General features: G+C 40.9%; 2 protein-coding genes across 10 annotated transcripts in view; one reads left to right on the forward strand and one right to left on the reverse strand.

The window, feature by feature from the left end:
• HEATR1 (HEAT repeat containing 1) overlaps positions 1 to 10,264 on the forward strand; it is a 40,156-nt gene extending 29,892 nt beyond the window's left edge. For 2 of the 4 annotated variants that reach the window (XM_074580042.1, XM_074580043.1), the window contains 14 exons: positions 526 to 692; positions 1,309 to 1,355; positions 2,202 to 2,325; positions 3,188 to 3,328; positions 3,542 to 3,831; positions 4,622 to 4,772; positions 5,292 to 5,450; positions 6,180 to 6,314; positions 6,576 to 6,680; positions 6,774 to 6,942; positions 7,701 to 7,855; positions 8,233 to 8,391; positions 9,099 to 9,207; positions 9,618 to 10,264. In XM_074580042.1, coding sequence (XP_074436143.1) covers positions 526 to 692; positions 1,309 to 1,355; positions 2,202 to 2,325; positions 3,188 to 3,328; positions 3,542 to 3,831; positions 4,622 to 4,772; positions 5,292 to 5,450; positions 6,180 to 6,314; positions 6,576 to 6,680; positions 6,774 to 6,942; positions 7,701 to 7,855; positions 8,233 to 8,391; positions 9,099 to 9,207; positions 9,618 to 9,706 — 2,000 coding nt within the window. In that variant the 3' untranslated portion in view covers positions 9,707 to 10,264. Of the gene's footprint in view, positions 1 to 525; positions 693 to 1,308; positions 1,356 to 2,201; positions 2,326 to 3,187; positions 3,329 to 3,541; positions 3,832 to 4,621; positions 4,773 to 5,291; positions 5,451 to 6,179; positions 6,315 to 6,575; positions 6,681 to 6,773; positions 6,943 to 7,097; positions 7,856 to 8,232; positions 8,392 to 9,098; positions 9,208 to 9,617 lie in introns of those variants that run through there. The other 2 variants (XR_012586139.1, XM_074580044.1) reach the window with 2 other exon arrangements.
• LGALS8 (galectin 8) lies at positions 686 to 26,199 on the reverse strand. Of its 6 annotated transcripts, none has more exons than XR_012586140.1 (11): positions 26,072 to 26,199; positions 23,776 to 23,913; positions 19,766 to 19,854; positions 18,852 to 19,062; positions 18,106 to 18,222; positions 16,213 to 16,239; positions 14,731 to 14,819; positions 12,671 to 12,836; positions 11,869 to 12,218; positions 10,633 to 10,810; positions 686 to 1,032 (listed from the first exon to the last, which is right to left on the reverse strand). XR_012586140.1 is itself a non-coding variant. In XM_074580046.1 (10 exons), exons 3-10 carry the CDS (start codon positions 23,815 to 23,817, stop codon positions 12,069 to 12,071), a joined length of 891 nt encoding a protein of 296 aa, XP_074436147.1. In that variant the 5' UTR covers positions 23,818 to 23,913; positions 25,692 to 25,765; positions 26,072 to 26,173; the 3' UTR covers positions 10,891 to 12,068. The 6 variants fall into 6 exon arrangements, 4 of the variants coding, with proteins under 4 accessions (XP_074436147.1, XP_074436146.1, XP_074436149.1 ...); XR_012586141.1 differs by having other exon boundaries at positions 10,633 to 10,820; XM_074580046.1 differs by lacking the exons at positions 686 to 1,032; positions 10,633 to 10,810 and adding an exon at positions 25,692 to 25,765 and having other exon boundaries at positions 10,891 to 12,218; positions 26,072 to 26,173.
• Between the last annotated feature and the right edge of the window lie 1,664 nt (positions 26,200 to 27,863).

Here is a 27,863-nt window from a genome sequence, read left to right on the forward strand (position 1 = left end):
GGAGCAATAATTAAATAACAGGTTTTAATACTTTTCCAGTCCGTTACTTCAAAGAGCATCAGGGAAGGTGGTTGAGGGTTGGTTGTTTCTTTTTTAGTTAGGACTTGCCCTGTTTGTTGTTTGAATACGTTTTCTCAGCCAGAAAGCACCAGGTAATAACACTGAAAACAGTTTTCCCAAATAAGTGACACACAGTGTGTATGGTCCTACCTCAAAAGTCTCTTGTGTTTGTAGCCAGTGTATTGTAGCTTTAGCACCAAGGAAAAAAAAGATTCTTCACGTAAAAATGATCGGATGGAATGGCAGTGAAATAGCACTACTTCCTTTGAGGCTGTTGAAATGAAACAATTTATCTCCTGGGGTATTTCAGAGCATCTTTTTTGGTACTTTGACATGATTTTGGATGCTGCAGATTGACTATCCTTGGTAGGCATCTGACTGTAGTTTTTCTTTGTTTCTGTAATCAGAAATCAAATGTTTTTTTTTTCTTGGCTGCAAATTTTTTTCGGTGAATATTTTCAACAGATGATCCTGGGCCAAAAAAGTCAAGACCATGCAAGACAAAGATAAAAAATCAGGATGGGCAGCTCTTCAATGTGGAATCTCACTCAGACAAACAACTTCGGCATTTCAAATTCTTGTCAGTCTCCTTCATGTCACAACTTTTATCATCTCAGAGTTTTGTGAAAAAGGTAATAATGGCAGATTGCTTTTAAACTGATCACATTAAGTAATTGTGCCTAGATGAGGTTTAATTTGCTTTTTAGTATGGCTTTACATTCAAAGCGGATGGAAGAACACACTGTCCAGTCTATTTTGCTGACACCTGTATTGACACAGTTTTGAAACCTCTCAATAATGTTAATTATTTTTTAAAAAGGCTTTTCCAGATAGACTCCATTTGTGTGATTGATGAATAGGTAACAAAGTGAAATTCTGATCCCAGTGGATTCCCACTGGCATTGCGGAGTCTGGGATTTCACTCGCGGTCTGTATAACTCCAGGTTTGGTGTGGGATTCATACTGTTAACTCTGAAAAGAAAAATAAATGTTACAAATTTTAGGCTGCAGCTTTAGCTGGAAGTAGTTCCCAGTTTTTCAGCTGAACATCCACCAGTTTGAACTGTATTTGCTACTGTGACTGCATTGCCTAAGATTCTGAGATTTTCTTCTAGAACAATGGCTTAAGTGCAAATGTGGGGAACTCATAATTACCATGTTAGTGGACATTTCATTCAGAACAAATTTGACTATACTGGGATATTAACTTAACGAGGGGACTTAGCATTTTCGTTCTTTTTAAATCAGATCGTTGAATGTGAAGAAACGGAAGAGCTACAGAAGTTGGAACAGAGGTATGCTTTAAATCTGCTCCACTCCTCCTACTTTTAGGTTTTAGTGCAGTTTGGGAATATTTTGTAAGTGTAATCCTATTAGAATATTTATTTATTTCCCCAAGGGTACTTTTAACGTCCTTGGCAACAAGCTGTATTTACTATATGCAAGTTATTTGGGTTTTGTTTTGTAAGGGTTTTTAATATGATGTGGAGTTTTTGAAATTCCTGAAAGATTGCTCTACCCACTCCTACAGTATTTCTGATAGTGCTTATTTACATACTTGGGCCATAACTATTATGCTATTGATGGAGTCTCTAAAATAATTCCAGAATTTTAGCAAAACATATCACTTCATTCATAGGAAAAAAAAATCATTATTCACAGGTGCTTCTATATTGGTGTAAGAAAATTACCGGTAATCACAGGTCACAGTTGTGGTCATTAGGCTGTAACTGCCAATGATGCAAAATTGAGGGTTTCTTCTGCGAAGGCTTAACTTTTATGTTTGTTCCAAGTGGAGAAGTGTGTAAGATTTATTTTAAATGCTGTGTTCCTTAAATGCTAGTTCTTAAAACATCTATGTCTTCCCAGATTGTTTTTCTTTTAAAGTAGAGTTCTTAAGTAGAACTACTGTTGCATGCAGATGGTAATTTGGGGATACCGGGTAGACTTCTTTAATATGCACGATTGTCCTTATTGCCATAGCTTTTTGTTAATATGCAGATGTGATCTGCTAGTCTCTCCTTGAGGTATTTAATTTTCTTTGATTGTTGCAGTTCTGTGAAATTTTGTGCTTTCCAGTAATAAAGTCAACTTCTTTAGTGTCCTTGTTACTTACTAAAAGATGCTTCCTTTCCATCTAGGCTATTAGAAGAAGTTCTTCATTATATAAACACTGTGGCGTCTTCAGTGGAAGGAAATGCGAACAAGCCAACAGCTAAATTTTGGAGGGTTCTGCTTAACAAGTCCTATGATATGCTGGATAAAGTATGTCTCATTAGCCCTCATGTTAGCAGTGGGGCATTTCTGCTTTTGTTCATTAGTATGGTTATAAGCTTTGTAGGATTTCTTGTTGGATTACTACTAATCTTTATTGGATGGTCTGCAACATGGTGCATCATTGTTTAAATTTATCGAACAACTTTAATAAATACAGCAAACAGCTTAGACAGAATAACCATGAACAAAAAAAAAATCAGGAATGCTTATTTTCTCTAGTTAGTATTCCACTGGCTGGAAGCAGTTATTTCACTATCTCTCTCGTGTAGGAGAATGGCTTGTGGCAGCATTTCTCACTGTTAACTCATAAAATGATTTAATGCTAATGGAAGTGTTATATATTTCTACATGAAGTTTAAATGGAGAAAAAAAATTCCTTATGCTTTTCTTTCTAATCTTTTTCTGATCAGAAGTATATATGTAGAATTGGACTGTCTATCTTGTTGCATGCTGTAGAGCATACTTCTCTTCACAGCTTGGGTTTTTTTCGGGTTTTTTTGCCTGTGAAGCGTATTCCAGTTTTCATGATGTACATGCACAGGGCACTACCAGAAGTATTTTAGGGTAAGAAAAGATAGCTCACCAGTGTAGACAAGAGGAATTGCTGTGGAGATCTTGGAGCTAGTGGATAATGGCTGATCAGCAGCCAGTGAACATACATTAAGTACTGTAACTGGAACCTGCTATGTTCTTTTGCTTGCCTCAGATACAGCATTGCTAGCCTGTCCTCTCTTTTTTGATCCCGAAACCCATGTGAGAAGCTGAAGAAAGTTTGCCTGGCTTATATGGAGGCTACTATGTCACAGTGCATGGAAGAGCATTTATGGTATTGCCTTGTGTTTTCTCGTAGGTCAATGCCTTATTGCCAACAGAAACCTTCATCCCTGTAATTAGAGGGCTAATGATGAATCAGCTCCCATCTGTGAGACGTAAGGCAATGGAACTTTTGAACAACAAGGTGCAGCAGCGCACGAAGTGGCAGAAGAGCCAGGTGAGGCGAAGTGTTTAAACTCTGTTCCTTTAGCGGAAGTACCTGGAGAGAAATTGATGTGGAAGTGGTTTGCTCTATGTTAAGCCATCAAGTACCGGTGCCAAGTCTGGCAGGCAGCTCTTGAGCAGTGAGACGTAGGCTACCTGTCCATATAACCTTCCAGATTCTGAGTTCTAATTGTATGTCTAATGTGTGCGTTCTCTGTCCTCTTAGATCCTGCAGCTCTTGGAGCTAGTTCCTGAGCTCATTGCTATAGTGCAGTGTAAAAGAAAGGAGGAAGAGGAGGAGCAAGCCATCAACAGACAGACTGCTTTGTTCAGCCTTAAGCTACTCTGCAAAGGTTTTGGCACAGAAAATCCATTGCCATTTGTACCTGTTCTGAAAACCGCCGTTGATCTAATTTCTTCAGAGAAGGAGGAAAAGAATGTGATGGGAAGTGCTTTGCTGTGTATAGCTGAGGTCACCTGTACACTGAAAGCCCAAGCAATACCTCAGCTTCCAAGGTACTGTTGGGTTCTTTTTAACAGAACCAACCACAGCAGGAATTAGTTATACTAAAATACGTTACTGAAGGAATGCTAATGAAGGCCAAGTGGCAGTCTGCCCACACGTGTGTTTCGTGTACATAAGAATAAAGGTATTCGTAGTGCTTGAAGGGGCTTCTTGGTCGTAGAACTAAGAAGCTGGTGGGGAAAGTCTAAGTTTTATAATCAGTAGAGTTCCTTACGGAGTCTGCTACTGTGAGCAGAGTGGCAATCTTTATGGCTTTAGAAAAGTCAGACCATATTCTATATTTTTACTGTAGAGCAGATTGCATTTAAAAACAGGAGAACCAGTATGGCTGGAAGCCCTACATGTTACATTATTTTATTCTCCCTATTCAAGAAGAATTCAAGCATCTAACTTGTTGCTTTTAAGACTGTTTTATCTCATTAAAAATGCAGGTTTATTGTCATTAAATCTTTAAACTAAAGGCGGGGCTTTGAGCAACTTGATCTAGGGAAGAATGTCTCTGTCTATGGCAGGGGGGTTGGACTAGGTGATATTTAAAGATCCCTTCTGACCCAAAACATTCAATGATTATGTGATTCTAAACCTAATATCCTTCGTTAGCTTTGAAAAAAATGAAATACAGCCGAAGAGCCTAGAATACTGAGTTTTCTCAAACACACATGTAGAAATTCATATGAAAATTGTCCCTGCAGGCTTAACAGATGGATTTATGTGATTGGAAATGTGACTCCAAATGGTCAGTGGTTTCACCTTTCTCTATTTATGCTTGGTTATTCACAGGCTGATGCCGGCACTGTTGAAGACTCTAAAAAATAAGAAGGAGCTGGTCTCCAATGAGATTTACCTGTTGAGTGCCGTCACTGCTCTGCTGAAGGTTGCAGAAACATTACCACACTTCCTTAGTCCTTATCTTCTGGATTGCTTGCTGCAGGTGAGCCACTTGACTCCTGCAGATAGGTAAAGGGGGCCAGGATCCAGTTCCTAGAAGCTACAGAGATTATTTTTTTTTCTCTCTGAAACTTAAGTAGGAGTGTGTGCCAACTACGTGGAAGGTTGTAACATATTTCTTTTCTACTCAGCTTCTTATGCAGATAACTAAGATACTGAATGTAAGAGCGTCTCCTGCTCCTCCCTCTCGTAGGTTGTAGTTTGCCTCTTTGGAAAGGGAGATGAATCCTGAAGGATCATTCTGTAATATCCATGATCTCATCAAATGTGTATCTAACAGTTCTAGTTAGGGTAATTTTGACCTCCTGCTTCTGACATGTACATTTTCTCCGCATTTGTCCTCTGAAGACAGTGAAAGTCTGTACGCAGATATTCTAATGTAAGGTGCTCCAAGTGGTGCAAACAGCAAAATTCCCCTCTGACACTTGCAACAGACAACTACTCTAAAATAAGTTATTGAGTTGTTTTAAATATGCCTAACTGTTGCTGGATTTCCTGATAGGTTGTCCGCTTGGAAAAGATTGTGGTTGAGTTTGGTCCTACTTCCCAGATAAGCTTACGCGTAACATCATTGAAAACTATCCTAGCTACACAGCTTGCTCCCCGAATACTCTTGCCTGCAGTTACAAAGTGTTACAGTGAAGTGGCGAATACCCGGAAGGTAAGGATTTTTTTTCATTCTTTTGCATTGCGATTACAAAGAAAGAAAGGGAAAAAAAGAAAAAAAAAATAATAAATAAGTAGTGCAAAATTTGGTTTAACTGTTCCGTCTGCGTCCCCTCCCAACCTCTTGCTCACCGCCAGCAGAGTGAGAAACAAAGAAACTCTTAACCTTATGCAACCACTGCTAAACAATAGCTAGAACACTGGTGTGTTATCAGCGTTGTTCTGGTAACAAATCTAAAACACGGCACCTTATGAGCTGCTACAAAGAAAATTAACTCCATCCCAGCCAAACCTAGCGCAGTCTTTATATTATCTCTGTTTTGTACCACAATGGTGATTCAGGAAAGTTAGACCTGGGAGAAATGCACCAGTTTAACGTCCTTAGCATGTTAGATGATGAACGCTCAAGAGACCGTCCCATTTATAGAGGTCTTGGTTTACCTGCTAGGAACACAAGTTGAGTCATATTTTTCATCTGGGCTTTCCTCCCGTTTCATAGATGCAAACCTTTCAGACTTAGCTGGTGTCTCCAGGATTGGAGAGGGGAGACCAAACTTTTTTCAGGAATCCTACTAACTTAAGCCCCCAAAAAGTACAGGAGAAAGTTTATTTATTTTATTGACAGTATTTTAATGGGCAAATGTGTGAAGTGCAAAAATCCTTGTTATGTTTCTCAGTTACTGTCAGTATCACAGTTGCCTGTGCTTTGCTTTTGTTTTGGCAGAACTGCCTGGGTCCCCTTATGAACATTTTGAAGGAGCACATTGTTGGTATGGAGAAGGAGGACCTGATCTCCCATCAGTCTGAGCTGACGGCACTTTTCATGAAAGCCCTGGACTTCCGAACAGAGCATGCTGAGGTGGCTTGTTCAAGGGGATGAACAGCAGCAGCTCAACCCCTCTACATGCTAATTCTATCAGTTGTTTTAAAAATATTAGTAGTTTTCATTGCACATGTGCTCTGAAATTCTGGGTCTCAAATATTCTGTTCTGGAATTGTTCTTGGGGTACAAAACATTATGGTTAGGTATTTAGTCTGAAGCAGACAAAATTAAAACATGCTTTGAAACCTCAAATTTTTACATTTCAAACTTGGAATTATGTTTTCTAATTTTTTCTAGGATGATTTAGAGGAAGTTGGTAAGACAGAAGCTTACATTATTGATTGTTTACTAAGTATGGTTATGAAACTTTCCGAGGCTTCTTTCAGACCCCTCTTCTTCAAGGTAAGAAGTTTAAATATACTTCGTCTGCATCAGCATATTTGTATTTTCCAGTGCAGAGACACAGGAAAGAGCTAATCTGCCTTTCACTTTCAGCTCTTTGACTGGTCCAAAACAGAGTCTACCCTAAAAGACAGACTGCTGACATTCCACCGAATAGCAGATTGCATTGCAGACAGGCTCAAGGGTCTCTTCACCCTGTTTGCTGGTCATTTAGTGAAGCCATTTGCTGAGACACTGAACGAGGTCAACGTTTCTAAAACTGGTAAATTTTCAATTACTAACTACAGAGGGGCATTGGCAGGCTAACTCTAATTGCTGAAAGAGGTTAATTGTAATTGCTGAAAGTTTAGTCTTAAAGCATTTACTTCACAGCACGTACCTCTCATTTCTCTCTCTCTTCTTTCTCTCATAAATAAGGCATCTTTCTTATTCTGGTGGAACCAAAGGACATTTTTCATCCATGGGCTCTGGGCTGCCAGTACAAAGTTGAGACCACATGAAAATTTTCAATGTCAGTCCCAGTGAGTTCCATGAGAATGAAATTGTGTGGAAAGAGGGTGACTTGTTTCTGTTTGGGGTTTTTTCTTTCTTTCTTTCTTTTTTTCCATTCATTGACTTCTCTTATATGCTACCTGGTATATTCAGACTTCTCTGTTTTCTTGGCAAAAATAGGTATTACTTTTTTTGTATGGGAAACTATTTGCCCATCCCATTTGTAGTGGCCTGAAGAAATTATCCATATCTACAGGTATGGCCAAGCACTTTTTCTATAGCCTGTGGCTGTTCTCTTTTATCCCCAGCTGACTGTGAATGGCAGTGGCAGACCTGTAAGGGCATTAGCTAAAAGCCAGATAACATAATGCATCCACTGTATTGTTCTGAGTGATGAGTATGTAATTGCTGTGTAGTATATCCTTTAGCTATACTCACAAAACATTAACAATGTTTCTATCTTGTGGGGAAGTTTTTTGTTTTTTCATTTTTTTGACATTTTTTTTCTTGTTCTTGATTGATACGCAGATGAAGCTTTCTTTGACTCTGAGAATAGCACAGAGAAGAGCTGTCTACTGTTGCAGTTCACCATAGACTGTCTGCACAAGCTCTTCCTGTTCGACACCCAGAAGTTCCTGAGTAAGGAAAGAGCAGAAACCTTGATGATGCCTCTGGTCGATCAGGTACTGACAAACAGAAAAACGTAATTCAAAGATGACTTCCCCCCAACTCCCCCAACCTGATTGATTTCTTTTATTTTTTTTTTAACTATCAGTCCTCAACCTTCTCCCTTAACAAAAAGGGAGGAATTAATTCATTGTCTTTGGGCTACAGTATTTACTGCTTTGCCTGAGGCTCTGAATTACTGATTTTTTTATCCTCTTTCTAAACGTCCGTATTCGGTAAGGTTCATGCATGTTGTTGAGCTCTTGCAGGCTAGCGTGCTCCCACTGATGCTCTTTGATGTAACTCTTGAGTACGTGAAAGCCAAAGCTAGACGGGCTTTTTGGCTGGGTTTATCTGAGCCTGGATCTGTTTGACAAGATTTTTACTTCCACAGCTAGAAAATATGCTTGGAGGAGATGAGAAGTTCCAGGAAAGAGTGACAGCACACCTGATACCCTGCATAGCTCAGTTTTCAGTGGCAATGGCAGACGATTCTCTTTGGAAACCACTGAACTACCAAATCCTACTGAAAATGAGGCACACCTCTTCTAAGGTTGGGAGCTATCAGAATTTTAATTGGTTTTGTTGCGTATGAAAATGGGAACAGTGCCCCAAAAACCAGAAGTGGATTAACCTGTTCATTGCTGAAATACTAGCCTAAATTAAAATACTGATATTGTACTATGCTACTCTCAAGTTCTAGAGAGATACATACAACATGGCCTTCTGCTCTTACTGTAATATTCTTACAGTCAATATTCCACCTGTGGATGTCTTCCATAACTCTGTGGTTTGGGTTTTTTAAAGATTTTGTAGCTGTTGGAATAAGAGGTAACCTGTTTGTGTATGAAGAAAGGGGCACTTCAGAGGGGGAACTGGAAGACAGCTATTTATCAACCTTCAGACCTGTTTATCATATAGAGTTTTGTCAAGACTGTCCTACTTGAGAGTTTATATGTATTCAGGGGGAGTACTTGGTTTTTCATTGTACTAAGCTAAGTTCATCTGATACAGTGGAACAGAGTGGCATTGTAACAGGGAGTTAAAGTCTGTTATATCAAATAACTTCCAGCAACATACCTGCTTCTTGCAACCCATTTTTGCTTTGACATTATCTTAACCCAGGTGTTGATATTTAAATTAGCTTAAAATTAGTTCCCTTCAGTAGGGAAAGGTACTTTACAAACTTATATGGAAAGAAGGAACAGGGAACTATACTGTAATGTTTGTTTCCTTACAAAGATTATTGTTTTGTTTTAGGTCCGATTTGCTGCTCTGCTTGCTTTGGTAGAAGTTGCACAAAAACTGAAGGAGAACTACCTGGTCCTGCTACCAGAATCTATTCCGTTCTTAGCTGAGCTTATGGAAGGTAATGTTCTAACATGGTATTAGTGAAGGCAGACAACTGGCCTATAACCAAAAAAGAATCAGGGCCACTTATTTCAAAGATTCAGACAGGATAATTGATATAAATCTTAGGAATCGGTATACAGTAGCTTAAACTGTGCAGGATGCAAACTGAAATGGATTTTATCCAACACACTCCTAAAGTTCAGTTAAATTACAGAAGTTTCTTCAGTGCTATAGGCTGCGCACATCTCCTCAGTTGTATCTTTCAAACCAGTGTTTATAGTAGAAAAAATTTGCTTAAGTCGTGAGTCAGTGCCAAAATATTTTTGAATAATTATTTCGTATCTAGCCTTGACAAGTGATGAAGCCTTCCTAGGGTAGCTTTGTAATCACTATTCTACTTAATTCCTGCTTTATTTCTTTTTCTAGATGAATGTGAAGAAGTTGAACAGCAGTGTCAGAAGACAATTCAACAACTAGAAGTCATTTTGGGAGAACCGCTCCAAAGCTACTTCTAAGTTGGTCCCCTTTGTTTTCAAGTTTTATCTGAATCATGTTAGCTTCACACGTGCAAGTATTACAGGCAAACTGTCATACTAATTTTTATCAGAGCTAAGATCTTAACTTTTTAATAAAATATTGTAAGAATTTGGCTTTATAATTTCTGGATGGTCTGGGGACTTTTCGTATGACTTTTCCGTAACTGCTCTTTTCTTAACAGTGGAAAACTGGAGCAAGCTGTAAGCAAATTCTGATAGCTGGGCACAAACAGAGTGACAATTTGTGAGACTCACTGAATTCCACTGTGCTTGGGTATGCAGTTGCTGTCTCTGGGGAGGGGCTGTCGTGCTGGAATGTAAGCATGGTACTCGCTGGACCCATGCACTGCAAGCCTGAGAATCTGCTTTTCTGTCATTTTTAGGGAATTAAAAAGTAAACCCACTGAAGATACTGAAAGAGAAGTTACAAGTAACTAGGATTAATAGAGGAGCTAAAGCTGTTTTGTAGTCTTTAAAGACTGCTACTGATTAGCGTCTTATTCACCTGAAGATCAACAATAAATTGCTTGCTATGTTAATGCGTTTACCAAAAAACTCACCACCTGTTTTGCACCAGGACTCAGGCACTCACACTCCGTAAAGTATGGTTTTAAATGCAACTGGTTAGAACTAACACTGTAATGAGGATAATCTCACATCCCCTTGGGTACTGGGAATGGGCCTCCTTTCAGGGTGCAGCACAGCATGCAGATCCTGTCTGCGGAAGGGTTGCCCCATTGTGGGCGTTCATGCTCTTACAGGATTTTCTTAAAAGAAAACAACTGTTAATCACCTCTGCTGTCAAACAAAAATGATGTTTGCATGAGAACTTCCTGCTGAACTTTTAGATAAAGGTGAGGTCACACAAGTGGTGTAATTGCCATTACTGAGTGGGAGCTGCCTACCTGCTCCTCTGTTACAATCATCCAGATAAGTTTATCCTGCGGCCAAGGCACATGCGCAGCACAACTCTGTCCTGAAGGCCACACCAGCACAGCCGAGGGCAGGTCCTACTCAGGTTAACTGGTCTGCGTATCACTCCTCCATGTGGAAATGGTCCTCCAGTCAGCATTGCTATGCCACCTTGGAGATACTGGAGATGGTAAGTGAAACAAGACAAAATATGGACCAAAAAGGGAACATAGCTACACTTGGAGAAAAGCTGAGTTCACAAATGTTTTTATTTATGCTTTTTATACATTAAATCTGGTAATTTATCTTAAACAGTCTTAGGGTATCTCTTACTCTTGAAATTGCTTCACTCTTTTAGCAGCTGTTCGGATAAATAGGAACACCCCCCAGGCACGTATTGACAACCAGCAGCAACTTATTTTAAAAAAGAATATAAAAATTAAGACTGACATTTGTATGGAAAACTGAATAGGAACTATTTGTTTCAGACAGATAGTATTTTAATACAAGACTGCAAAAGGGTTCGTTCTCTATTCCACTGATGAATATCCGAGTCTCATCTCAGCTGAAACTCTGCCTGGAGTACGTGGGTTCACACATTTTTAAAACATGAAAAACACAAACATCTACTTCAGTCCCTGAGCAATCTCAACTCAGTTGGGAGCGATTTCAGATCAAACAAGCTTCCAAAAGTTCACACAATTGGAAGCAGCTAACTCATTTACATTTGTTTCAATTTGGAAAACTAAAAGCTAGAAATGCTCCTGTATGTTTGATTTAAGCCACTTGTTAGCATTGAACGTGACTTAACCATGAGTGTCAGAGAAAGTACTACTGCAGCAGCATATGAAGTAGTAAGATCAAATTCCTCCTTGCCTTTTGCTAGTACCGATGGGCCAACTGTTTGCTTAATCCAGCCTCAGTAAAAAGGTTATAGTTGCTAATACAAACTAAAAAGCAGAAAAACATAGTTCAAAATTCTATTTTAAATGAATTACCAATATCCCTTTTGGGAAGGATAACCATATCTTCAGATCCTATTTCAGTCTTGTTTCTGCTTCACAATATTGAATGTATGCTATCAAGGAATGACAAGTAGTAGTTTAACTTAAACATACTGCGTGCATTTGTTAGACACAGTATGATGCAGCATTTTCATATTGCTAGGTTCACTAATACAGGAGATTTATCTGAGCAAATACAGGAGATTGATCTGAGCAAACACTTACTTAGCTTGCCAGGATAGTGTACACTAGAGGAGGATTTAATCTCGCAGTTAGCAGTTCTGGTACTCGCCTTTCTAGTGAGGCAGATGCAGAAGCCTAGATAGATAAAGGCAGGCTCAGCACAAGTCAGCACCTGTTTGTACTTGACAAGGCGGCACTGTTATTAGAAGAGGTTTAATTCTTTTAGTACTGAATGAAAAGAACTACCACCTCCTCACATCTAACAATTGAATGTCTCCCATGATTTCCACTACGTTGATCTTTTCAAGTTGTTTAAAACGATGCTTGTACTCCAGAGTGTGAACACCATTAACAGCAACTTTGAACTGGTGGGCATCACAGAAAATGATAAGCTGAAAAGCAAGAAGAGAAACAGTTTAACTTCTAAGCTCAGGTGAGGTAAGACATGAAAAACCACCTGATGATCTAAGCTAGACTTGGGCAAGCCCTGCTTCTGTTACAGAGAATGTTTCATGCAAAAGAAACATTAAGAAAAGTGAAACCAATTAAATTCATAGAATATCTCAAGTTGGAAGGGACCCACAAGGATCATCGAGTCCAACTCAATCCAATTAAAATTTGTTCTGAGCACAGGCTGAATTCTTGCCACTACTTAAAAAGAAAACTGTCATTAAAACCAAGTCAAATCTCCGCTCCTTATGGTCCCATTTAATCCTAAATATTCTCAAGACACTGAAATGCAGGAATGGCAGTTTTATTTAAATCTGTGTTAGTGACATGACATTTAAGCACCAATCCTTTTGGCAGATTTACCAGTTTGACGCTGTGTTTTGGTTAATCTTACCTCAAAGTACATCCCTGGACTGAAAGGGAAATTGGCCACTTCCCTTTCTTCTTCTCCCCAGCTGTCATGAAGGTATGAGTTTCTTACAAAAACTTTATTTTTCATTCGGGGATTCAGATGTAATGCAATGTCCTTTGAGTCACTTGATTTCAGATTTATCGTAAAGCTGGAAGATATTTTTTAAAAGTTTACTATATCAAGGCTTTATAAACATGAGGCAGTAAGTAGTCCATGCTATTTACGAAGCCCCTAGCCAATACACAGAACTGTTCTGGAGACAGGGCTGTTGATTCACCTGAAGAAACAAGTAGGCAGTTAACATGGATTTGTCTCCTTCGCACAGAAGCCTTTGCTGGAGGCAGCAAATATAGGACCTGACCCTGCCAGATCTGCTTCATCACTCAGCTTTCTGTTCATGTATCAGCAAGGAGGCATTCAGCCAAGTGCTGCTCCCCTGTAGCACTCAGGAAGCAGCATTCGTTCTCATGGAAACACACAGTGCTACTTGCTCCACTTTCCCTTCACTCCAGCGTGGCGTGGGAGTCTTTGTTTTACCTAAAGACATATTCTTTCTGCCAACAAACTGGTTAGACTCTACGGAAAGTTTAAGGTTGCTGGACATTTACGATTGGTGGGACACCATGCATACAAAGCATTACTTTGTAGGTAGCATAGCTCTGCCCAGGCCCAATGAATACTCTGCAATCTCTGACACGTCCGCAACACAGGGTTCCTAAAGGGGACCTCTGGAGAAGGGATCAGAGGGAAGAGTCATCCAAATTAAAATGAAAGCTTCAACCTGTGGCAAAGACCTGAAGAAGAAATATTCCTGCCCCCAAATTAACTCCAGCTGTCAGGTTATTTCCCTCCTCCGAGAAGCCTAAAATTGCTTAGTCCAGATACAAAATATGGCAACAGCCACGTTTACAAGCTGTAAAGTCCTCTTTCACCGAGAAAAAGGAACATCTACAACTGTGTAAACTGAGTGAAAGACATTAAATAACTTAAAAACTCTATAAAAATCTCTATGTTTAAAAGCACAAAGAGCAGACAACCTACAATGCTTTAACTAACACCCAAAAGCCTCTTCATGCTTATAAGTAGTACGTTCAGCACTTGAAATATGCTAGTAAACTTTCCAAGCCAAAAGAAGGAAAACAAATGCTCCTATCTAAGTATTAATTATCCTGTCCAATTTAAAGTCCATTCAGACTTTGTTGGTAAGATTTCTAGACCTTGAGTTACAGTATTAATATGAACTCTGAGTTCAGCTGCAGCGAATACATGTGCTCTGAGGAAGCAGGAGTGCAATGCATACACAGAGCACAAAAAGCATGCTTCTCATCATTTCCACTAATTGATTCATTTTTAGGCATGTTTCTCCAGAGCCAAAACCACCCTTCAAGCAAAGGGCATGCTCAAGCATAGACATTTCCTCAGCTCCATTTCGACCGTGTTGCGCTCCCCTTCCCTCCCCCTTTAACTCATGTTGGGAAATGTCTTCTTTGCAACCCGTTGTTCCTAATTTGCTATCAAAATTACAGCTCATACTCCCCTACCGGCTTTTCATCACTCAACTGTTGTCAGTTAGGCACCTTCATGCTTCTATAGTCCCCCAGGAGGCCATGCAAGAAGTAATCACAGAAACTTTGCAACATGCAGCACTGAGCACACCAACAACTCACCCAACTTGCTCATTTTCCATCTACTTCTGCCAATTCCCTTACTCTCGGATCTCTTTAGAATAAAAGCTGTCCTTGTACGATACATGTGCTCAGATGCCTTGCACAATGGAAACCCTGAACAGACACACAATCGTGTGAACGATGCCGGTTTAGTAGGTAAGACACTCAGGTTTTACCTCCACTTTTCACAACGGAGCTGCTCTCTAAGTCCTCTCTAAAGCGGCATCTGCAGGTTCCTGACAAAACTGCACTGCAGTTTCAGATGATTCCAGATGCAAAGTTGCAAGTCAGTAAGGATATACCAAGACAATGGAAAAGCCTACTCATTCTCAAGAGTAGCTCAGTTAAACAGCAGAAAAATTCAGTATCTCTTACCTCTTTGGGTTTTTATTCACTTCTCCTTTAATAGCAACTGTGCATCCTGGACAAAGTGTAGCATCAAGTTTCTCAACGTAAGGAACTCCCTGAAAGTACAGCACCAGTAAAAATTTTGACTGTGACTTACTTTTTTTCAATATACAAGCTGAGCTTTACTATGGCAGGAAGAAATTTATGGATCTGCCCTTACAGCTAAAGTTATTCCTAACAGCATGTTCTGCGATACTAATACTATAGTGGAAAAGTTACACTGAGATAAACATATGAATGTCTTGCATTTTTTCTTTAGAACCTCAGGTTCAAAATAAACATTATTTACAACTACGTCTGCCACCACCAATGGTGCAAGGAGATGAAAGAGGAGAAAAAAAAAACAAACATGAAACTCTCTGCACTAATATAAATTTGTATCACGTAATTATGTGATACAGACATGCTGACCTCTCCTCTCCAAAAGCTTCAGTTATGCTTTTAAAAAAAAAAAAAAAAAAAAGACAGACTTGTGCTAGGTGTGTAGTCCACAGTGGCGTAAGTTCTAGATGTAGGGTCACCGAGTATTCTGTCCTCCTGGCACCAGTTCATAATGATAGACAGTGCAAGTATTTTATTTTTATTTGCCTTTTTTTTTTTGTATCGTGTTAGTAGTTAATTTTGATCAGGGAAAAGGAGTGAATGTAGAAGTACTTCACCTTTATTTTTTTGTTCAAGTCCACCACTTGCAAATGACAGTACTGCATGTTATTTGGTTTGGAGAAGACTGAAGAAGGCAGACTGTCAAGTGACAAGGCAACTAAAATCACGGCACTCACTGCAACTTCACCTTCTCCACAAATTCTATTTGTATATATTCCTAGCCTCCAACCCCTTTTCAGTTTGAGTGTGGTCCTTACTCCAGCCTGGATACCATGCACCTGCACAGCTTTTTGCAAAAAGATGAGCGCTCGCTCTGTCTATGCTCCACACTTAGCTGGGTGCGAGTTCCAACCCTAAGGTGCGATGCTTGCATCCAGCCACCCGAAGCGTATACAAGGTAAATGTGGATCTGTCAGCAAGAGGAGGATGTAGCCAGACGGGTTCCAAGATATGCACATTAACATAAGGCCATTTGGCGCAACATGAGGGTATTCCCTAAGGCAGAGAAAATTAAGTATGCTTATTTGAAAAATGTTTTTAATGTCATTTGGTCTTTTAAGACTGTAGGTACCTCACTTTTTATTTTTGTGTTTATGGCTGTGGATGCTGCCATAAAAAGGTTGCTGCTGCAGTCTTTTGCGTTTTGTATATGATTTTACAAATAGCCTCACTTTTACTAGCAGCAGAAAAGAGGATTTCTCTGTAACAAAACCTCACTGATTATCATCTCCCAGTAGATTCTTAATTCCCTTGTTCTATGCATGTGTTTTCATGAATAACTGAGATGTTTTTATTTCAATTTTTTCTACTCTTCACATTTACCACAAGTCTACATGAGACACTTACAAATTGTGAACCATCTGGCATTTCCCCCTACAAGAGAAAACAAACAACATTAACTATCTTATCAGATAACAGGAAGATTCATTCAACCTTTTACAATGACAGGTACATTTTCTGTGTTTATCTTTGTTACTCCCAGACATGATGGCTGAGAGCCTTGTAAAGACTGCAGAAAGAGAGATATTCAGATGTCATTGCTCACATCGTGGAACTTTATGTTAAAGTTGGTTTAGAACCATATATGGATCTGTGCTGCTTTGAAGGGTGAACTGTTAACATGAAAATCTGGGGCTATGGTAAAGAAAAAAAATAGCCAAACCCCTAAAAAACAAGGGAAAGTCCTGAAGATAATTGTTGAAGCCAAATCGAGATTTCTAAAGACCACCTCATTACAGCAGTTTGAATCCTTATGTAAGTCGGAGCACTGTTAACCCCTTAGCATCTGAGGGTACCCACTGAGCTTTCCCTACTGGGGTAGGAGTACCAGCAGGGAAAGCCCATGCAGGGGACCTTGGGATTCTAAGCAGCCCCCTGCATCCCTGTCCCTTCCCCTGGGAAAGGCATATCAGCAACATGGCCATGCAGGGAGACAGTTCCAGCCTAGCCCTGGCAGATTCCAGCTTGTTTCAGCTTGGAAACTTGTTTATTCAGCTTGTTTATTTCAATACAAGCCTCCCTCTTCCTCCTCAAAAGAGTATATTAGAAGCAAAGACAAAGGAAACAATTGCCATTCTCCATTCCTTTCTTTCCCAAAAGATACAGCATCAGCAACCACAGACTAAAGCAACTCTGCTTTGTTTTGTGCTTGGGATAGAAACCAACCTACAGTGTCTGCTTGCCCACAAGCTCTTTTTGGAGTCAGTCAGCTTTGAAGCAACATGGCCAAGTGATGGGGCCCACAAAACTCTATGCATAGGTTTTGCAAATAATCAGTGACTAGACCTATCTTTAAAGTTTAGATCCCATTTCATTCAGGCCCAAATCTCCACCTTCCATCAATACAGTTATTAGTCTGCTGACCCAAGTTAGACCTGATGTTTGTCAGCACCAGACCCAAGTTTTACATACAATATAGTGAGGATGGGGCAGAAGAGACCCAGAATGTCACACAGGAGTAGGTAGGCTGCCTTAGTGAGTGGCAGGAAGAAAGGGAAAAGGCATTCACCTTCTGTACCTCCCTGGAATTTATCACCTTTCATTTCTGCTCTAGAAGTCTCACCCTTCCAGAGCAGAAGGATCTTTCCTTCTGCACAGGGGAAAACATCTTGTTCAATTCCTCCCTGTTGGTTTACTTCCTCTATCAGAGCTGGCAGTTGAGAGGAAGCACAGCACTGCCTGCACTTTATTTTCACTGCAGTTTGGTCCAAGCGCAAGCCAAGCCACAAGGTCTTCTTGTGAAAAAGGACATTTCTTCTCCCCCCAGAAATAAACATACACTCCTACTTACCACTTAATTCAATAATTCAGTCGTTTTAGCAGGAAAAACAGGGTTATGTGTATAAGCAGTTCCAGCCGTGGCTGAACTTGGAAACTGGAAGCCAAGCCACAAGTTACAGGCCTGGCTGAACTCGTCACTTAGAAGCACTGAATACTGAGAGTTAATTTGGAGCTCCTGCAGTATTTGAAAAGTCTAATCCATTCCCAGACTCAGTATCTGTCCTGTTAACTTTGTAAGCTGTGAACTTTGTCACCCTTCCGCCCCTAACCTCAAGACTAAAAAAGGAAGACAGAGATCCTCACATGATACTCGCATGTTCAATTCTGGGGAAAAAAAGTCCTGTTACTGACATTAGACTGTGTAGCCGCTTTTCTTTACTCCCTTTTCACCATAAACCCTACTCTAGTTTAGCAAGACAGAGAAAAGCAACTAACAAGTCATCTATCTATATAACTTACATTGGAAACAAAATCTACAGTTTTGATCTGCACTTTGCCATATATTCCAAGAGTATCTATTCTTTCAAGGCTAATTCTGTGGTTGTAGAGCAGCAAGTGCTTCTTATTTACAGTCACCTAGAGATAGGAAACAAAACAGGAAAATTGTATTAAACATTCATCACACCAGCCAGATATCAAATTATATGCATGTATCTCTGTTTTACACTGTTTTGGTACAAAGCAGGGAGTGTCCTAGAAATTTCAGAGCAACTAAGTTCAGCTCATCCATGATGAGCTCTCCATTATGAGAGGGGGAATTTATTTGACTACACTAAAATTTGCATTTCATACCTTTTGTTTCAATCACCTGATCACTCACCAGGTACTGTCAACCTAACAGAGTCTATTACTGCAGTCTAACAGAGAAAGACAAACACACCTCACAAGTTTCCTCCAAAAGGATTGTCCCAAAAGAGGTTTGCCCTAAGGTCAGCCCTTTGCACATAAGAAGGGAAGGGTGGAGTAGCCATTAGCCATGGCAGGAAATTGCTTGCCTATTCATCCAACTTAGAGGGAAACAATACAAAATCAAACATCTGATTTACTTAGCACCTCTTTAATAAAAGCTTCTAAACTTTTCTGTAGTTAGACTATACCTATGTAACAGAGAAACCAAGGCTTCCAACTATTTATTGTAAGTATACAAAATACCACTCTTATTAGCCTGACAACTGGCCATGGATAAAGAGTTGACCCAGACTCACCTGGAATTTATCCTTTAAAATCATGATGACAATCTCAAATGACTTCCCTTTTTGAAAGGGCATCTCGTAAGTGATCTCCTCCCAGCCCCATTTTTCCCTCTCCAGTGTGTTGCAAACAACGCAGCCAGACCTTTTGAAGCGGGGGTTGAAATGAAATGCCACATCAGCTCGAGGCTTTATGCTACTGCCGCACTGTAAATCCACCTGGAACCTAATCATAAAAATAAGACAGCTCAGTCTGTCAAGAAATCACCTAAAAGTTCAATACACTTGTGTTTTACTGTGGAGTCTCAGAACAGACAAATACAATGAGTGCTGCTGTATGAGGGGAAAAAACCCAAACATATATTTGTCCAACTCATACACATTTGTGAAAGATTCTCCCATGATTTATTGCACTGAATTAAAATATTTAAGTATTTATTTAATGGTCATCATTCACATCATGTAAACTCCTCACTGTGTTCACCACCTTCCCTCCCATCATCTTCTGTAGAATAACCAAATGAACCCTGGGCAAAGTCAGGGAACAGAACCCCCATACTGGACACATGCACTAGTTCATACCTCCTTATCCCAGTTAAAGTTATTTACTTCATGCAACACAGTCATTATCGATTTTGTTAGTCTCAGACAATCTCTTGAGACAAGCAGACATGCTATGACAGGGAAAAAAACCCAAACATTCTCAAAGCAAGCAAAGCAAAAAGAGAGAAGAGAGGATCATCAGAGAGCAAAAAAACAGTTGATCTTCCACCTCTCATCACAAAGTTTTCATTAACCACTTAAGCCTGTATTCACTCTGATACCATCACAAGGATTTAAATCAAGCCTTTGTGTGCCATCATAAGTAGAACCCTGGAAACATTTTATCCATAACACACTTGTTCGCACAGTGACACTGCAGCCACTACCTGTCTGCATCATCAGGAACAGTCCCATGTATCACAATCAGCTCTCCAGGAACAAGGCCACCAAGTATTGTGCCAACATATGGAATGATCTAGAAGAGGGGAAAAAAGATTTAACAAGATTCAAATAACATTTTGTGATGGAGGCAAAAAAAAACCCAGAACAGTTTTAAAAATAATATTGTAATACCTAATTATGCTCTAGCACATTAAAAGAAATACAACTAGCATTTTATTTAAAAGAAACAGTAGAGAAGCACCAAATACCCACCAAAACAGGAAGGAGAAACCCAACAGAGTTTTACCTATGAAAACCAAGCTTCTCAGATAAAATTAAAACTAAAGTTTCCAGCCTTCATTCCTAGTTCTCAAAGGAAGAGTGGTAATATTTTATTGCCTTGCTTTTAATAGAGTATGAAGAGAATTCACTTCAAATTAGGTCACTGTCAAGGGCTGATAATAGTAGCCCTTTGCTGGTAGCAGTAGCCCCTTCTACAACCCTTCTGATCCTGGACTACAGCAGCTGCCTTTTTGCTTGTTCTTGGTCCGTTTTGGAAAACAGTGATGGGAAAAGAAGAGACTATGTCACAGTGTCTTCTTAGTAAAAAGTACACAACAAACAAAAAAATACCTCATTGTAATGACCTAAGACCTGCAAGGTGCACTGAAATAGCCCTGTTCAGGAGTCTGGGTCTTTATGGTATCTATGGTATGCAGTCTGGCCCTGCCTATTTTTTCTTCCACATCAATAGCTGGAAAAGGTAACACACGCACATTACGTGAAATGGCAACATGGCAACAAGCCATGTGAGGGGACATGTCAATTAAAATAAAAGCCCCAAACACCCCAGCACAGCTCTCTGGCAAAGGCTCAGACACGCTGACAGAAACCCTACCCTGACCGTCAGATGGTGCACCCAGAATTTCAGGGAGGGAAGGGGAGCACCTCAGTAGAAAACTGTGGAAGTTCACAGGAGACTGTGAGCTTTACCTGAAAGTAAAGCTATAATTCTGCATCTCATCACATGTGCTTTAGATTGAAAAATGAAGTAAATGGTAGCCAATATTGCATTTGCTCTGGTTAACAGACAAAAATTTCTGCCAAGGTTTTTTTTGTTTGGTTGGTTGGTTTTTTTCCCCAAAAAATCCCTGATCTATGGAACAGTGTATAAGATTTTAGGAGATCTTTGAAATGAAACACCAATTGCAAACAAGAGTCACGCTAATTTAACAAGAAAAAATGGACAGACTGAAAATACACTCTTGAATGGAACATTGGACCATGAAAAGACAAGCTGAGATTTATATGTATAATCATGCAAAATAGGAAGATATGAAAAGTGTTCGCTGACGCTTATTCTTGTGAATTTGTGAGGAGGGAAGGGGGAATGACAGCAAAAATTATCTAAATCCAGAATGTTGATCACTTCTGCCAGTAGATACACATCCTTTTCCGCCCTCTCTCCACTTCCCTTCTCAGCTACCCACATGTTGCACAAAACCTAATCTGCAGTCATCTTCTACGTCAGCAGAACGGACTTAAAGAACTTGCTTCTCAAGCGTAAGCTCACGAATAGTCAAGTTGGTTTAAGTCTCATGTATTTTTATTGACTTAAGCAGGTGCAGTAGAGGAGGACCAAAAAGTGAAATTAAGTGTTAAAACTGAAAGAATAAATAGGCTGAAATCCCTTCACTTACTGGCAGTAGCTTCACTCCTTAATATACAAGCTATACAGAAGAGGCTTGTTTTTATTCAAATAATAATAACAATAATAATAAATAAGAAAAAACGTATCTTGATTATTTCAGTTTTAACACACTGCTTCTGAGGGGTAGTAGCTCCGAGCAATGCAATAGAGTAATAAATTGCTGGCTGTCTCTAAAGACAAACGAGAGAAACAAACAAACCCAGGCCAGGGATGCTGGGACTCTAGTGGATCAAAGTTATTTACCCCTGGAAGAGAGCTGTAGCAAAAAAACCTTCTTTCTATTCAAATGGATGTTTTTATTTAAGAGGAAAGAATGTTGGCCCATCAACTCTTCAGAAGCTCAGACATACTATCTGCAAGGCCGTAACAGAGCATTTCCTGGGTGCAATACTACCGACTTAATGAGGGTTTGTCATCACAGAATGTGGCTATAATTTCCTCACATCTCAAGACGTTCTTCTACTAATTTTTCCTAGTAATGCTTGTGACATCACATGATCTACCAGCATCCTGGCTCTCTTTCAGACCTCCAAAAATTACCTCTGAAGCCAACTGGTCAATGCCAACTGAGTTTGAGAGGTCTCGAAGACCAAGTTCTTTGTAACATCTGCAAGTTTTCATAAAACAAGAGGACAGATTATGGTCTTACAGAGGAAAGGACTGTGATAACACAGTTTTCACCCAGCTTGCTGGGTAGCAGACAGCTGCCCCATCAGATGGGGCACGACAACGTTTCTTGACAAATGGGTGTAGTAAAGGGCATAAAGAGGAAAGCAGGATTTTCTGCATGATTCAGAACAGTACAGTAATGAAGAAATAAGTCTCAGACTCAAACCTGTAATAAAGCTCTTAATCTTCATAGCCTGCCCTCCTCCATCCCTAGTAAGTACATCAACCTGTGATATCACACAGGTTACAGAATCACAGAAGGGCTGATGCTGGCAGACACCTCTCGTGTCAACGCCTTGCTCAAAGAAAACTTCAGATAGAGCAGGTCGCATGTGGCCTTATCTGGAGGCTGTCCTGAGGTCATCAGCACTCTCTTTCCCACCTCTGCCTCCATATTCCAATCCCAAAACTTCACACTTATTCCTACCTTAGACTCTTGACCCCTAAGCCCTAGTTTACCCCTTTATATTCTCCAGCCTGGTCTTGTCACCCAGCATACGCATCAATTCCCTTGCAGCCATTCAATTTTGATGAACTCTTACTGTCTCCCTTACACTCATTATTTGTCTTAAACCCTTCCTTATCCTCCTCTCCCACCAAAATCCCCATCTACCAACTTTCATCCTCCCTTTCCTTTTGCAGTTCAGTCCTTCTAGTTAATCTCCACATAGCTTTCTTTCCTCTCACAGCTGGGTTCTTTGAAGAAAGTTGAAGCTATTCCCACGTCATCCCTCACTCTATCCACTTTGCAAGCAGTGAATGTATAGTGGGATTGAACAGAGTCACCAAGGGCACAGGCGTGCATCAGTGAAAAGCTGCAATAGATAAGAAGTCCTGTGCAGATCTGCACTACTGTATACTTCACATAGACACTCTACAGACTTTGATATTTTTACAGAATTTTAGCACAGGATGTTAAAAATATTATTTCCTGCAGGCTCAAAGGAACTACCTTTTTAAAGATACAATGAAAACCACTGCTCCAGCCCACTCCTTTAGCTACATGCCAGTGTCAGACTGCTGACAGATCATGAGAATACTAGAGCTTTTCAGAGAAAGTCTCCAGATGCTAAGCTATGCAAACAACATTCCATCAAATCCACTCTCTGCAATGGCTGAATGGTGTTAGCTCAAGTCTTCCTTACAAAACATGATTTATTGTAAGGTAAGATATCAACTATCGAAAAAGATTCCAAGTTTAATAGTTGAGACTGAAGCCACAAGCACCCATACACAAACAAACATGTCATGAGGGCTGACAGGCACCACCCATGTTTACAGAGAATTAGGAGTGAAACCACTGCTTATCATACTTTCACTTTCAATCCAGAACATTCTGTGAAAATGCCAGACATCCAATAAGCTGCATATGAAAAGGGAGTACCCTCCAAGGCCAACAGAACTTCCTGTTTTGGAAGTCCTGTGCATTACATGTCCATTTGATTACAGCACAATTTGTAAACACCATCAGCTACTAGTGTTACCTGTGACACTCTTCCTCAAACACCTGAGCAACACAAAGAGTTCTCAGTGACAGCCCACACTGTGCAAAACAGTATGAGTACTAACTATTGACATAAAACAGCCAAGTCCCATTTCCCAAGGGAGGAGTTGTTGATGTGACAGGGGAGTTACCGGGCTACTGATTGTCTTCTGTGGTCCGTCCAAGGACATCATCTTCCCTCCTCCAGGTTAAGTTTGTCAGTTCTGTGTGACCACTGCTGGAGCGTATTTAAAGGATTCACTGGTCAGGCAGCACCAAAGGAGGGATCCCTTCAAAAAACCAAAACTTTTAATTAGAAAGAAACAAATGACACTACATGTAGTGAAACCCTTCAAGGTATAACTTTAAACAGCACAAGAAATTATACAAGCATCTTTCATTTCCAATAAATTTGCTGGGGTTTTGAAATACAAAAACTAAGGGCTTGCTTAAAGAAATAAGGTGCCATCCTAACAAGGGACAGTGCACACAGGTACGAAATGTCATCAGCAGCTTCCTGAGATATATCGAGATAGAATCCTGTATACTGAGATAGAATCCCATGTAAAAATCACTGTACAGAGGAACACATGATAACTCAGTGCCCCTCAGCTGGGCCCTAATAGCCCTCCACTTGCAGCTGACACTTGCCTGCAGACAGTGAAAAGATACACAGTACAAAAGCAAACAACCATTTCTGTTTTCTTTAACCCTTTCTGTGCTATCCCCAGATTTCCCAAGGCAGACAAGACCTAGGTCTTGCTTTTTCCAGTTTTATCTCATATAAAGTTAAGAGATACTAGGCAAAAACATAGCAGGGAAGCAAAGGGTGGTTTATGTTTCTTCCTCCGACATACACAATCCCCGAACTCCTCAGATAACTAGAGGAGTTTGTAAAACTTGCATTAAATGCATAGCATTAATAAGAAATGAAACAACAACTTGGGAGTATATCCAGATACACTATAATTCCTTTAGCAAACCTTCTAATGAAGTGACCAGAATTCAGGGCCCAACTGAAACTACTAAGCAATTATTTCTTGCACATTCTGGAGAAATAAAGTAACATGCAAACTGCGTGGTGATGACAAGCAGACAGGGAAAAAGTCAAAGGTGAGGGTTCTAGCATCATTACTGTGTGACAACTGTTAGCAACATTAAAAGAAGAAAAAAAAAAAAAAAAGAAGAACCAAAAACAATCAAACAACCACCACACAAAAAAACCCAACATCTGTGACATGTTCCACAGGGCCCTGTGATTAATCATCTGCAATGATTCAACAGAGTGGCCCATTGCAACATCTGGCTTATCTTGTGGGAGATTTGGGCCAGAGGGGTATTAATTCCCCTACTTAAGGCCAGTGCCTAGAATGCAATTCAGAGAACATAAGGTGCCTACACTGCATAACTATTTTGCCCCTTTGGTATTCTCATGGGATACCACCATCAATTCACAACAGGAATATGCAAAGGCAGGCAGATTTCATTATTTTCATTTTTAAAAGGAGGAAATCAAGACCAAAGCAAACAATAATTCTGACTTTAGCATTGCAAAGTCCAATACCAGACCCCAAAAAATGAAACCCATGCCTACAACACAGTGTCCAGCAGCCTGCTAACTGATTTCCCTGGGTGTGCAGCAGCAATCTAAACCCTGTGGACAAAGGGCCCTAGAACAGAATGGACTGTCAGTCTAGGCAGACTGACAGTGGCACTATGGCAAAGTGATGGGTTGAGGGGTTTATTGTGACCTTTTCAATAAAAAGCTAACAAATAAAAATGAGGGAAAGCTGCAATTCAGGCGTTGTTTCACAAAACAGGAGATGGGCGTGCAACTAACTGCAAGGTTCTCCTGTAACCTTCTATCAGAAGTACATGTTACACCAAAGTTTAAGACTGCAACACTGTAAGTTACAGTTTCCTGACTACACTTTCAGAAATGAGAGATACGTACACTTTCCCACACATTGCAAAGCAGTTGCAAACCTCTTCAACAACAACAAGAAAAAAAAAAAAACAAACAAAAACGAGGAAAACAGGAAGGCCAACAACCAGCTTTTATACTGACCCTCTATGACATGCAGAAGGTATCTTTCACGAGAGTAACTCAGGTTAGACTTTACACCAAGGCAAACAAGACTTCTGCAGAGAGAATAAGCGAGATACCTTCTGGATATTTGCAAGCAATTAGAGCACAAAACACTAGTGGCGTCCCCCAGCTATAAACCCGACACTACAGCACGGTGGAAGGACACAGGACCGGTTTCACCCAGAAACCTCGTCCGTAAAGCACCCCGAGAAAGCCCCGGCTCCTCCCTCGGCCCCGCCAGGGAGCGGGCCCTTCTCCCCACAAACACACACGGGGCGGGGGGGAGGGGGGAGTTGCTGCTACTTTTACCCGCCGGTTCCCCCCTCACGGGAAGCTCTTTCTTTCTCTCCACAACCCACCTCCGCGACTAGCACCGCTTGCAGACCCGCCAGCTGAGGCCGCCCGGCGCTGCCATCTCCCCCCGCCAGCTGCCCCGGCTCCGGTCCGGCCCGGCCCCTCCCAACGGCTTCCGGCCGCCTCCAACGTCAGGGCGGACGCCGGTTCCGCCCCGGGCCTGGCCGCCCCGGTCCCACCGTGCCCGGCTCTGCTACCCCGGGAGGGCGCCCGGCTCCCCGGGTGTGTTTGCCGTGAGCCGGGAGGAAGGGACGGCGGGGACCGGCGCAGAGCGCGGCGGGGACCGGCGCAGAGCGCTGCCGGGCCCGAGCCGAGCCGCCCCGCGGGCCCCTGCCCCACCTGCCCCGGACGGACAAGTGCTAAAGTAACAGCCCGGTCGCGAAGTTCATTCACCTCCTTAACGCTGCCCACAGGCTTCCCCCGCAAACCCTTCGCTGCTTCTGTGCTTCGTGTTTTGTCTGTAGGTCCCTTGTTGCAGCCTAAGCCCATCTCCTCCTAGCTGGGCGCGATATCGAAACCTCTGTGACTGGTAACTCTAAGTCATTTGGGTAAATGACTCTTGACAAGACAATGGGATAGAAGGAACAAAAGGACCTACAAACAGGTAGCAGAAACTTCAGGGGGCTGATTGCCCAAGAAACGTGGCATGAAATGCGTCCTTAAGGTGAACTTGACTAATTACAGTATGAAAACCACTCACCCACTGAGCCTGCGCAGTAAATTAAGAGACAGTACCTTTAATTGAAGTGAGTGCGGGTCTTCAAGCAGAGGCGGGTATCCTAACTTCTAGAGGACATTTTACACCAATCAGCCTGAAGATAGGGAATTATAACCCCCAGTAAAATGTTGATAAACAATATGTTAATTATGCTAATTTACAGTGTATAAATGAATGTTTCAACGCTGGGTATGCTAGCTTTGTGGACGTATCCCCTAGCACCCTTTTCTGCGCAGAATTTCTAATAAATAGCTAATACTTCTATTGTGTGTTATTGACTTGCACACCAGGTGAACGATCCCATGAGTTTTAGGACTGCACTGTGACCTGACCCAAATGCAGTTTTCAAAGCCGACTGGGTCGTTTGTTGCTCCAGGACCGTGGAGTTTCTGAAACCTGGAAAACTTATAACCACCCCCAATCTTATACCCGCAGCACCAAGGACATGCTTTTATCCTCCTGTTCCCCCACAGGCTTCACTAAGGTGCTTTTGGCTGTTTCAGTGTAGTAAGCAGGTAGGGCAATGAAGTCTCTAGTAGTTTTACAGCTTTTGTAGCAACAAGCTGCTCAGAGAAGCAGTATTTAAAGCTCCCCCTGTTCACAGGCTGGATGGGCGAAAGATAAGCACAAAAATAAAGGTTGCAACAGACAAGGCCTACAAAATTAAATCACTGTATATTATTCAATTACAGACATTCAGTGTTTCTTTGCGTTGCAAGGAGCAGTGCGCATGGCTACATAGCAAAGTTAGAATGGTATTCAGCCACTGTCGTCACAAAGACCATTTCCATATCTTAGCTAGATAATATCCAGTCTTCTACAATTAACCAGCACACAAAAAACCAAACCAAACCAACAACAACAAAAAACCAAAACCCAAACCATACCAAATCATATCTATTTGCTAGAGTTCTGCTAATAGTTGTAGGATTGCTGCTCTAAAGGGTACACCAGCTTAGCTATATCAGATCTGAAGGACTGATCCACAGAAAGGTATGACATTTCTTTTGAGGAAAACTGCAGAAATGAGCTATTCAGATTAAAGAGCTGCAAAGCAGATTGCTTGGGGAAAGACACCT

This window comes from Larus michahellis, chromosome 3 (genome assembly GCF_964199755.1).
Source record: "Larus michahellis chromosome 3, bLarMic1.1, whole genome shotgun sequence".
Taxonomy (NCBI): Eukaryota; Metazoa; Chordata; class Aves; order Charadriiformes; family Laridae; genus Larus; species Larus michahellis.

Excerpts from the sequence above, each read along its gene's own strand:
- LGALS8 (XM_074580045.1), bottom strand. The coding sequence starts at position 23,817 with ATGATGTCCTTGGACGGACCACAGAAGACAATCAGTAGCCCG. Across the intron at positions 19,063-19,765 it reads GTTCCTGATGATGCAGACAG|GTTCCAGGTGGATTTACAGT; the intron begins GTAGTGGCTGCA and ends TTTTATGATTAG. Across the intron at positions 12,837-14,730 it reads GTGAATAAAAACCCAAAGAG|CTTTACGATAAATCTGAAAT; the intron begins GTAAGAGATACT and ends AATATCTTCCAG.